General features: G+C 47.9%; 2 protein-coding genes across 5 annotated transcripts in view; one reads left to right on the top strand and one right to left on the bottom strand.

Annotated features, from left to right (window-relative positions):
• The first annotated feature begins 1,575 nt into the window (after positions 1-1,575).
• Positions 1,576-6,345, top strand: cdk5r1b (cyclin dependent kinase 5, regulatory subunit 1b (p35)). 3 transcript variants are annotated; one of them, XM_057052334.1, is made up of 3 exons: positions 1,576-1,926; positions 2,930-3,993; positions 4,505-6,345. In XM_057052334.1, the coding sequence occupies exons 2-3, from the start codon at positions 3,089-3,091 to the stop codon at positions 4,524-4,526; spliced, it is 927 nt and encodes a 308-aa protein (XP_056908314.1). In that variant the 5' UTR covers positions 1,576-1,926; positions 2,930-3,088; the 3' UTR covers positions 4,527-6,345. The 3 variants fall into 3 exon arrangements, with proteins under 3 accessions (XP_056908314.1, XP_056908305.1, XP_056908323.1); XM_057052325.1 differs by having other exon boundaries at positions 1,579-1,926; positions 2,933-3,993; XM_057052343.1 differs by having other exon boundaries at positions 1,579-1,926; positions 2,933-6,345.
• Positions 6,346-6,733: 388 nt separating this feature from the next.
• Positions 6,734-11,110, bottom strand: part of myo1d (myosin 1D) — a 43,869-nt gene continuing 39,492 nt past the window's right edge. For both annotated transcript variants that reach the window (XM_057052040.1, XM_057052051.1), the window contains exon 22: positions 6,734-8,656. In XM_057052040.1, coding sequence (XP_056908020.1) covers positions 8,500-8,656 — 157 coding nt within the window. In that variant the 3' untranslated portion in view covers positions 6,734-8,499. The remainder of the gene's footprint in view (positions 8,657-11,110) is intronic.

The raw sequence follows: 11,110 nt of genomic DNA, 5'->3' as shown, positions 1-11,110 counted from the left end.
TCAGGCACCTTTGAATGTCGGGAATTGTAGGCGTGTGAGAAATGTAGTCTTTTCGGGGAAAGGGGGCACGATCCAAAATAAAGGTCTCTCTTTCACAAAGATGTGATGTCTTTATTGAAGTCAATTTGAATTAGGATCGTTTACAGTTTAGAACACAAAATAATGCCAACATCTTTATAAGCGCCTTAGCCTAAACGTCATTGTAGCTTTATTTTAACTAGTATTATAGTTATACTATATAGATATAGTTATATTATTCTGTGTATATCCGTGTGTGTGTGTGTGTGTGTGTGTGTGTGTGTGTTTCGTCATGTTTGAGATTATCTCCGTATAATAAGGTTGTTCGATTTTTTTTAATAAAGAGGTAATTTATAGGGTGCCGATAAAAACAACACTAATATTTTGTCACATGTAGCTTCGAACCATGTTCAAAACAGTAATTTTTTTTTTTTAATAACTTTTTAGGATATTTGAAACAAAATTTGTCAACTTGGATAAAGGTAATTATTGTGAAATATAGATTTTAAATTAAAATTTAAATCTAAATCTCAGGTGAAACTAAGTATTGAGCTAATGGGCAAATATACACTGCCGGTAACAGGAATTACCAAAATAAAAGCCTTGTTGTTTGCGAAATTAATAAACGAATTAAACACAAATAAATATTTGCACATTCATTATCATTATAACAATTATCTACAATAACATTTTGTCGACTTTAATGGGACGTATAGCTTATTTGGACGTTTCTGTCTCCCTTTTGCCATCCACGAGGGGGCTCACGATGTCCAGACATCATGTCTTTGCCCCCTCCCGACTCCACTGCTGGCATGAGGGTCCAGACAGAGAGGACCCCTCGTGGCTGGCTGGTCATCGGTCGGGCACCCACCCTGAAGGGACCCCAAAACGTCTAAATATGCTACACGTCCAGTTAAATTTAAAAAAACGTGTTTTGTTGATATCCAAGTAAGAACTCACATTTAAATATCTTACATGGATAACTATGACCTGAATGATTGAGAATCTACACAGACATATTTTGTTATTATTATTATTATTATTTCGAGAGTAAATGTTCGAATGTTCACTTTTCCTGACATTTAAATCGTTATTTGATTCTAAACACAGCGCAGACTCAAGGGCTTTTATTCTGCTACTTCCTGTTACCGACAGTGTCAATTTGTACGTTAGCTACATATTTATTTTCCCCGAGAGATAAAGATTTAACGTTTAGATTTATTTGGCATTTAGATTTGACATGCACGTGCATTTTAAAACCTTTAATAATTACATTATCTATTCTCTATATTTCTATGATGGTCAAACCTATAAATATCCCGAAAATTGCCTTTGGAAATTCACACCAGTCTTTTAATCGTGGTTTGAAGCTAACTGGGATAAATTGTTGCTATTTGAAACGGGAGCCGCTTTAAAAAAGGCACTAAATCAGCCATGTAGTCGACTCTCCATGGCAAACATACTAATAGGTCACTGGGTTCGGTTTACATGAGCACTTGCTTCTGTGTGCGTGTGCGTGCGTGCGTATGTGTGTGTGTGTGTGTGTAGGCGGAGTTGTTTCCCAGAAGAAGCGGCAGCGCGCACGGAGCGCACAGCGGCGCCGCACCACCGCCTTTGCGTCAAGCCTCCAGTGAACGCAACATCAGCTCTCGCAGCATCCGCATCTCACGACCGGGAGGATCAGGAGCACATCTTCATCCAGGCATCCATTCCACTACTGTCCGCGCCATCGCCGACAACAGACGCGTCCATCCATCCTTTTTTTGTTTGGCATCGGAACGGATTATTCCCCTCGTTGCATTTCATTTTCTCCGCGATGGTTTTATGTTAAAATCGCGTTTTTGTGAGGGGAACGGCTCAGTCGGGACGCGGAACATTGTCATCAAGCCACATTAAACGGAAGATCGGGTAAGGCTGTCTCGATTTCACATATTTTTGCTCAATCGTGGGGCTGTTTTGTGCGGAAAACAGATGATGCGCAGCAGTATTAAATTATTCAATATGCCAGTAAATAAAGAGGAAATTGATGTGAGGTGGCAATCCGTGAGGTTTAATCGGATTGTGACACGTCTCCAGAAGGTTGGAGGGGAACCGTGTGTTTCCCAAGCCGCCGCCTTCAGCAGCATTGTCGGGCTTCAGGACCACGGAGAGCGGCTCCATCACAACAACATCCTCGCCTCCGGGCTGAACCCTAAAAAACGGCGCTTTTGGAATTCCACCACAATCGATCGGACTGAGAACCGAATGACGGAATGAAGCAGCTCGTTTGAGCCTTTTCCAGCCGCGATCGACGCCGTTTCCCCCCCCGCGCAGCCTGCGGAGAGGAGCGCAGCGAGCACGGTTGTGTGTGTTTTTTTAAGCGCATGACCTTGGATTTGCGCTCCAGATCTGCAGCAGAGCTTCGCCTGTTCTGAGCGCATTTGCGGTTTTGTCTTCCTGGCTCAGGCGGCGTGCTCCGCTCCGTCGGTGGGTTTCCCGAAAAGATGAAGCTGCGCAGATGAAACGCGTTTAGAACAGACACAGAGCAGAACCGATGACGATCTTCAACCGCTTCCTCTGCGAGCTCCTGCAGACGGATTTACGAGGCGTAATTGCGAATGTGCACAGTGGTTCAGGACCACACTCCTGGTTCTTTCGTTGATCATTTGGAGAAAAGGCTGGTCAATACTGATCGAATTCATTAATGTCCGCCTGGGCTGATCCATTCCAGCACTTACCGAGTGCAATCAATGGTGCTAATAAGCCTGAGGTGCTGTCAGATAAGCTCACATTCAGAGATTCAGAGCCGATAACTGCAGCATCCGGCGCCACAGCCGAGATTTCTGCTCCTAAAAGCTGAACACTGATGTAAATGTGGCCGATTAGACACCATTTTGTTGCGAGTATTGATCCGTTGTGTTCTGTGTTTCAGCAGAAACCATCAGCTGAGGACACTGAGCTGAACGTTTTCCTCCCAGCTTTAGATGCTTGTAGCCTTCCAGAAGCACTGAGGTTCTCTCAGCATCTCCCCTGGCAGAAGCTCTTCTGACCCAGTGCGGCTGAAGCCCCAGGACCCTTCTTCGCTGTCACCATGGGAACCGTGCTGTCTCTGTCTCCTAGCTACCAGAAGGCGGCTCTCTACGAGGATGGACCGGCCACCGTGGGCCACTACACGGCCGTCCAGAACAGCAAGAACGCCAAAGAGAAGAACCTGAAGCGCCACTCGCTCATCAATGTGCTGCCCTGGAAGCGGATTGTGGCCGTTTCGGCCAAAAAGAAAGGTTCTAAAAAGGTTCAGCCCAACGCCAACTACCAGAACAACATCACTCAGCTGAACAACGAGAACCTGAAGAAGTCGCAGTCGTGCGCTAACCTGTCCAGCTTCACCCAGGATCAGAGCACTCCGGCTCTCACCAAGAGCTCCAACACCACCACCTCGTCCGTAAAGAAGGCGCCTCTGGCCAACTCCAACGTGGTCCCTGGGACCCCCAAGAGGGTGATCGTCCAGGCCTCCACCAGCGAGCTCCTGCGCTGCCTCGGGGAGTTCCTGTGCCGGCGCTGCTACCGGCTCAAGCACTTGTCCCCGACTGACCCGGTGCTGTGGCTGCGCAGCGTGGATCGCTCCCTGCTTTTGCAAGGGTGGCAGGACCAGGGGTTCATCACCCCGGCTAACGTGGTGTTCGTCTACATGCTGTGCCGCGACGTGGTCTCCTCCGAGGTGGCGACGGAGCACGAGCTGCAGGCCGTGCTTCTCACCTGCCTCTATCTGTCCTACTCGTACATGGGCAACGAGATCTCCTACCCGCTGAAGCCGTTCTTAGTGGAGAGCTCCAAGGAGACCTTCTGGGACCGCTGCCTGTCCATCATCAACCTGATGAGCACAAAGATGCTCCAGATCAACTCCGACCCGCACTACTTCACTCAGGTGTTTGCCGACCTGAAGAACGAGAGCCAGAAGGAGGAGGAGAGGAGCCGCCTGCTTATCGGGCTGGACCGGTGAGGAGATGTTGGGGGGGCTCGAGGGTTCAGGGGAGGATGAGACTCCAGTCTGGCATTTGGTCAAAAATTTCTGTTCCTATTTATTTACATCAATCAGCTGAAGTGGACTTTGCCCAGAATTCACGGTCATGTTTGCTTTGGTTTGTTTTTTCTGATCAGGATTTTCCCATTTCCAGCTCTAAATTATGTTCCCACCCAAAGATGGCGACACTTATTCCGTGTCTGTCGCACCGAATGACGTGACGTCCATCTCGGCTTTCAACCTGCATCAGTCACCTTTTTGACAGCACAAAGAAACCAAAATTTTATTTTAAAAAAAAATGCCAGACTTGGGTGAATCCCTTGCTAACGCACACACACAGTAAATATCAAATATCTCTATGAAACGCTGAACAAGTAGAACAGGAAGCAAACATCTACAGCAATGAATGTGGACCAGACTGCGGCTGCAGTCAGCCTGCTGGTGACCTTCTGACTTTGACCATGTGATGTACACTGCCCCCTGCAGGAGGGTGAGGGCCATCGCCTGAGTGGATGACTCCCCCAGCTGCAAAAGCTCCCGGTTGTTTGGAAGCCCACACCCGGTCCAGTGACACGGACACGACTGGACTTTTTCCTTTTTTGTTGCTTTGGTGCATATCTGAGAGGACTGAGGGGCCTTCCGTGCTGGATCCAGATGTTTTCTCATCGTTTCTTGTGGGTTTCTATCTGTGCTTCTACTGAAGGACTTACTCTGTACAGGGGATTTAACACAACACAACAGCCGGGGGATGCGTGACCGGCGATGAATGGTCATGGTCGTGTGTGTGTTCGGGAACTAGAAAGAAAACAACGAACTCGTTAACGGCTCTCCTGCTGCCCAGAACATCACGGGGGGCTTCTTGATCGCGTTCCAGGAGACGCAACGTTTTCTTCGATCGTTTTTTTTTTTTTTTCTGCTTAGAAATGTAATATTTTGCACGTGTGCCATGCGACTCTACAGACGTTTCCTGGGACGACAGGAGCAGTTACTACTCGTCTTCTTTCTACTTGATTTGTAAAACCAACTGCATCTGCGTTAGAGAATGCCGTCAAGTTTCATTTTAGCTATGCTTGATTAAAAAAGAAAAAAAAAGGCAATTTATTCACAAGGGAAACCCTTTTTTTGTACCTTTGTCGATAGGTTGTGTTGCAACCAATTTGGAATGATGTTTTATTTAGTTTTTTGTTTTTTTTTGTTATGATTCAGCAGAGAAAATGTAGAAAAAAAACAACAAACCAGTGCCATATCTGGGATGAAAGCCCACTGGTCGGGAAATGCTGATCAGGTGGTTTTCATCTGCACTTTTATTGCCATGTATGTATTTATTGGGCACGTTTGCTGGAAAAGAAAGAGGGACGAGGACGCGGAGAGGAGTTCTTGTGCACGAGGCGCTCTTTTCTTTGGTGGGAATGAAGAATTGATCGGACGGATGCAAGCGAACGTTGCAGGAGAAGGACGAGTTGAAAAACCCCCGAGGTCAAATCTGACCATCGCCAAAGCGAGCGAGGCGTCCTCGACTTATATATTTAAAATAAAATACGCAACCCCGAGAGCATTTTTAAATGTTTCACGCCATATCAAAGGGAGGAAAAAACACACACATTATTCCAGGAGGATCAGAATCCGCTCACCGATGCTGCGGGGGGGGTCCCATCATCCTCTCTGTCTCTAAATAACCTTAAAACTAAAGGATTAAAGGATTTTCAGTCACTTAGACATCAAAGCCACAGCAACACAACAACCCACACTGGAAACCTGAACCGACATAAAATCTAACCACAAAATCCGCGAGATTCTTTCTGTTTCTGTGAGCGGAAGGTGGAGACGAGTGTTGTGGACTGGTGCGTGTGTGTGTGTGTGTGTGTGTTAAAGACACACAGACAGTTCCTGGGCGGCTCAGAAGGCCTCTAAATGCTTCACTCTGTCCTTTGAAATGTGCCATTTCTTTGCATCGATGAGTAGAACATTCATGTTTGAGAAAACGCTCCTAAACTATAAATAAAGTAGTTGCAGATTCTTTTCTGTATCACGTTGCGTACTTTGTAGATAGAGAAGAGTGTGTGAGAGTGTGTGTGTGGATGAGGTGTTCCATTTGTACAGGACGAACACATTCTTTTCTCACAGAACAAACACACCAGGTTTTTCTTCATGGGGGGTGTTTGGGGGCTGTTGATGCTGTTTAATAACTCTTTTTTTTTTTGAGGGGAAAAAAAAAAGAAAAAAAAAAGAATCTGTTGCTGTAATCGAGACACTTTTTTCAGTTGGTTTCTGCTTATTTTCATTTATTTTTGTACTGTGATGGAAAAATAAACTGCACTGATCGTTGACGCCTGCTGGTTTTTATTGCTAGGTTTTTGCCATGACTGTGTCCCCTAAAGGACGCGTCAAACAGGACATATCTGTCTCAGACCAGTACAGTTACCCTCATTATCCCAGTAAAACCAGTCCATTTACCCTCGGGCCCAGTAAAACCAGTCCATTTACCCTCGGGCCCAGTAGAACCAGTCCATTTAGCCTCTGGCCCAGTAGAACCAGTCGACCTCCATTTTACTCCCAGGATAAATGTTTGTCCTAATCGGCAGGTTGCAGAATCCTGCTGGGGCTCATGGCTGATGCGGCGGCGTTGCCATGGTGACCGGCTGGTGGAGTCAGCTGTTGGGGGGGGGGGGGGGGGGGGGCAACTCCAGACTCCACACATTAATGACAGAAAAGACATTTATGAATGAAACTTTTTTTTTATTAGAGGAGGGAGGAGATGATTCACACGGCGACAGAATCAGGGGGGTGAATCCCCTGTAGACCCGATTACATGATATGAATATGGAATCATATGGAATCATATGGAATCAGGCACATAAACACACGCTTAAAGACACGAGAATCAAGGAGCTGAATCTGACACCATTTGGCTGTTTCACTCTGTCAAACAATGGCACAAGTTTTCTCTTATTAAAATAATAATAATAATAATAATAATAATAATAATAATAAAAGAAATCCCATTTTATGAGCATCAAGAATCAAAACATGAAATATCTTCTATTATTGCATTGATATCTGTCTCACACCATAACAAATTTGTGGTTTTAGAATCAATCTGAAGCGGTTCAGTTACCGGTGCTGAAGTGGACCAGAACGTGGGCCTGAACTGGACCAGAACGTGGGCCTGAACTGGACCGGTGGAGGTTTGACTGGCCTGAGGGTGGACAAGTGTCCCAACAGGACAAGGAATAGAAGAAGGGAAAAGGCCAAGCGAGGTTTTGTGAACTCCCGATGGCTGGAGGAAGCAGAGAGCCGAGAGGCGACATGAAGCCCCTCGTGATGAGGAGGGTGGAAGAGCGGAGCGGAGAGGCCCTGTGGGGGATTAGGGACGGAGAGCTGCGCTCATCAGAGGCGCTTCAGCTCCTCTGAAAACCGCCCATTAAAGCCACTCATGTCACTTCCTTAATCCGCCGCTCCGGCCTCTAATCCAGCAACAATACCAGGTCTGAGCGCTCGGAGCTGCACGATTCGTTCCTTCAAGAGGCCGCGGACACGCGCGGGCTCATTACGATGGGATAAGCGGACGGCTAGCAAGTTTGACGTGGAGTCCTCAACTGGGCCAGACGCCGAGGGACCCTGCATTCGAGCTCTCCGGTCGTGTCAGACAACGTGATCCCAGTTCGCAGTTATTTTACCATCTCTAAATTATTCATCTTAACGGCAGATCAAAGCGAAGCATCCGCCTAGCTAGCACGCTAGCTGTTACGCGCCAGGGTCAACAGTATGTGAAGCAGGACGTTAAAAGTGTGGCCGTGTTTTTATAGTGTAAGTCCTAAATTGACGACGGCCCGTTGCTGAGGTAACCGGGCCAGCAGACCTCAAAGCCTCTGCCCTCGCACCAGTTTTCAGCACTTGTGATGGAGGACGGAGACAGGAAGTCCTCGGCTGCTGGATAAAACCCTTCATCTCGGAGAGGATTTAAAGAAGCGGCATTAAAATCACAAGCAGGCGGCAGTTTCAGGACACGATCAACACGTCCTGGCGACTCTTCACACTTCCTGTTTCCACGTGTGGTTGGAAATGGCTGCTGCCTTCCCCCATATCCATCAGAATATGAATGCAACGTGTTCTCTCCACTTAATTCTTAATTCATTTTCAGGGCTTCGTTTGTGATCCTGCGCCGGGGGCCGGGGGGGTGGGGTGGGGGGGGTGTGGGGGGGATTACAGATCCCTGCACAGCCGTTGGATTTCTGCTCCCATTACGCAACAGGAGCCGTTCGAAAGCTCCCTTCACCTTCATGTCTCCGGTACAAAGTCAGTATTGCACAAAAATCATTTTTGGTCGTTTGGATTTAAAAAGGAAAATTAAACCGTGTTTGGTTGGAAGCACGTTGCCTAAAAATCTAGAAGAACAAGGATCTGATTTGGCATTTGAGGATCGAATCACCACTAAATCGGAACCGTTGGATCCATCAGATCAGCTCTGGAGGTGGGTCGCTTTAGTTGCCAGGAACGGCCAGAACGTAGCCAGAGCGACTCTTGGCGAAGTCGGGCCGTGACTGGTTGATCTTGGTCTCCACGACGACCGAGCACTTCCTCCCGTTCATGCTGCACTGGATGGGACTGGAGATGTGGACCTGCAGCTTCCTCTTCTCACTGCAGAGAAGACACCAGCTGATCAGTGTGTGTGTGTGTGTGTGTGTGTGGTGTGTGTGTGTGTGTGTGTGTGTGTGGTGTGTGTGTGTGTGTGTGTGTGTGTGTGCTTGTATGTGTGGAACAAAATGAGGGTCATAAATCAGAGCTGCTGGTGTGTACAGAATCATGATCTGCATTTTAAGCGTGAAAATATCTGTTCTCAATCTAAACACCTCATCCATCCACCGATCACCCATCCATCACGCATCCATCCATCATCCATCCATCCATCCATCCATCCACCCACCCATCATCCATCCGTCCATCCATCCATCCACCCACCATCCATCTCCTCCATCCCCCTGTCCCACACTCTCAACACTCTGCTCCAGCCCATGGACTCAGTTCTTTTCCACTGCCCTGCTCACACCACACCCTCTGATCACACACCTGCCCTCACTCACTGATCACACACCTGCCCTCACTCATCAATCAGTTCACCTACCAGTATATATTCTCCAGTCTCACACTAACTTGGTGCCAGATTGTCTCTGCTATGCATGACTTTCCAGTGTTTACCTGCCGGTCTTCCTGGAATCGACCCTGCCTGTTTATGACCTGCCTGTTCTGCCTGACCCCCGGTAAATTAACCCTGTCTTCTGTTTTGACCACGAGCTCAGCCGGTCTCCCTCTGGATTGTTTGCCTGATTCTGCCTCCCTCGACCAAGTCCACTGCCCCGCTCTCGAACTGTCCGTTGTTTACCAGATTGCAGTTAATAAACCTGTTAACTGATCATCACTTCTTTGCCTGTTGTGTACTGCACTTGGGTCCATACCATACCCGTCACCCGCCCATCCACCATCCACCCATCATCCATCCATCCATCCACTTGTGTGTGTTCACTACTGGTGTGTAAAGGACGGCTTAAATGCAGAGGTCAATCACTCACTATATATCACTAATTGGTGTGTGTGTGCGCAAACAAAAGCAACACTGTTGTATAGAGAACTGCTCACCTACAGGACCAAAGCTTCTTGTCCTCTCATTAGAGGACAGAGGAAGACAGAGGAAGACTGTTTCCTACCCACTCCACAAAGTGTTCAAGCCAGTCAGGGGGCAGGATTTGGGTTCTGCACCAGTCTGACGTCACACCGCTGATACAACCTTTAAGTGTATTAATCAATGGAATGGAATCAAATGGAAAAAACTGCGCTAACTGGCTGGTGTTCAAGCCCAGATCTAGATCACACTGGACCTGAGTTAACTTCTCATGAAGATGTTCGCATACATCCACCACAGGAACGTGTCGGTCGTACAAACATCCCATGCACATATTTTTCCAGGCTTGAAAATGAAGATGAATAAGAGGCGGAGTCACGTGGCGACGGCGAGCTCGAGAAGCTGATTGGCTTTTAATGGCTGTCACATCCGGTTAAGAGCGTTCCGGAGCTTTCGCCTCGTTCAACACGATCGATGACAAGGAGGAGAAAGGTGGGCGAGCTGGTGCGCAGCGGACAAATGTGATGTAATGCAAGTATGAGGGAGGAAAAGCATTATGTCTCCTGGTGACACACATTCTTGTTGCCGTGGTTACGGAAGCAGACGGCGGCGTCTGTCCGTCAGACCTCTGTCAGCAGTCAAGGACACTGACAACAATAACTCGCCAAAAACCACAACAGCAGCGGTTTTTGCTGCCCACGCCACACTCCTCTGCAGAGCCTCCCCCCCTCGCCATCTCCGTGGTGTGCCTGTGCCGGTTTCCATGGCAACCCCCATGAACTGAACTCCCCCATCTGTCATGGCTGCCAGCCAGCCAACAGTGCTGTGGGATGGGATACATCTCTTTTATCTGTCTGTCTCTCATCCCGTTACTGCCAGAGGGCAGAACACACACACACACACACACACACGTGTATGCTCATACACACACACACACACACACACACACACACACACACACACACACACACACACACACACACACGTTTAAATAGATTTCTGACACCTTTCTGATCCCAGCCACAGTCAGCCTCTGGATCGATGTTCTGCAGTTCTAACAAAACCCCGACAGAACCCTTCAGATCCTGCTCAGTCTTTAGGTCACCGGCTGGCCTTTCCCATCAGGCCACAGCCACTCTGTGCCCCCCCCCCCTCCAACACCTCCACCCTGGGGGCAGACTTAGTCCTGCATTGGATGGACTCTCCGACTGGAAAATCAATTCTTTCCTCCAGCATGAACCCCCCCTCCTGGTGGTTCCCTTTGTGTATCTCTGCCCTTCATGCCATGTGAGTCCAGGCTCACCCGGTCCCTGAGGTAGCGCCGCTGCAGGGGTGCAGCTATGAAATAACTCTGCTCTCTAATAGAAAAACAAATTTCAAATTTGCCTTGGGTAAGTCCCAGCAGCCACAATGGAGAAAAACTGAAATATTTGTTGTTCATCACACATTATTCTAGTATATGTGAGCCATATGTT

Source organism: Takifugu flavidus, chromosome 1 (assembly GCF_003711565.1).
Source record: "Takifugu flavidus isolate HTHZ2018 chromosome 1, ASM371156v2, whole genome shotgun sequence".
Lineage (NCBI taxonomy): Eukaryota > Metazoa > Chordata > Actinopteri > Tetraodontiformes > Tetraodontidae > Takifugu > Takifugu flavidus.
This window is presented reverse-complemented; position numbering and strand designations above follow the sequence as displayed.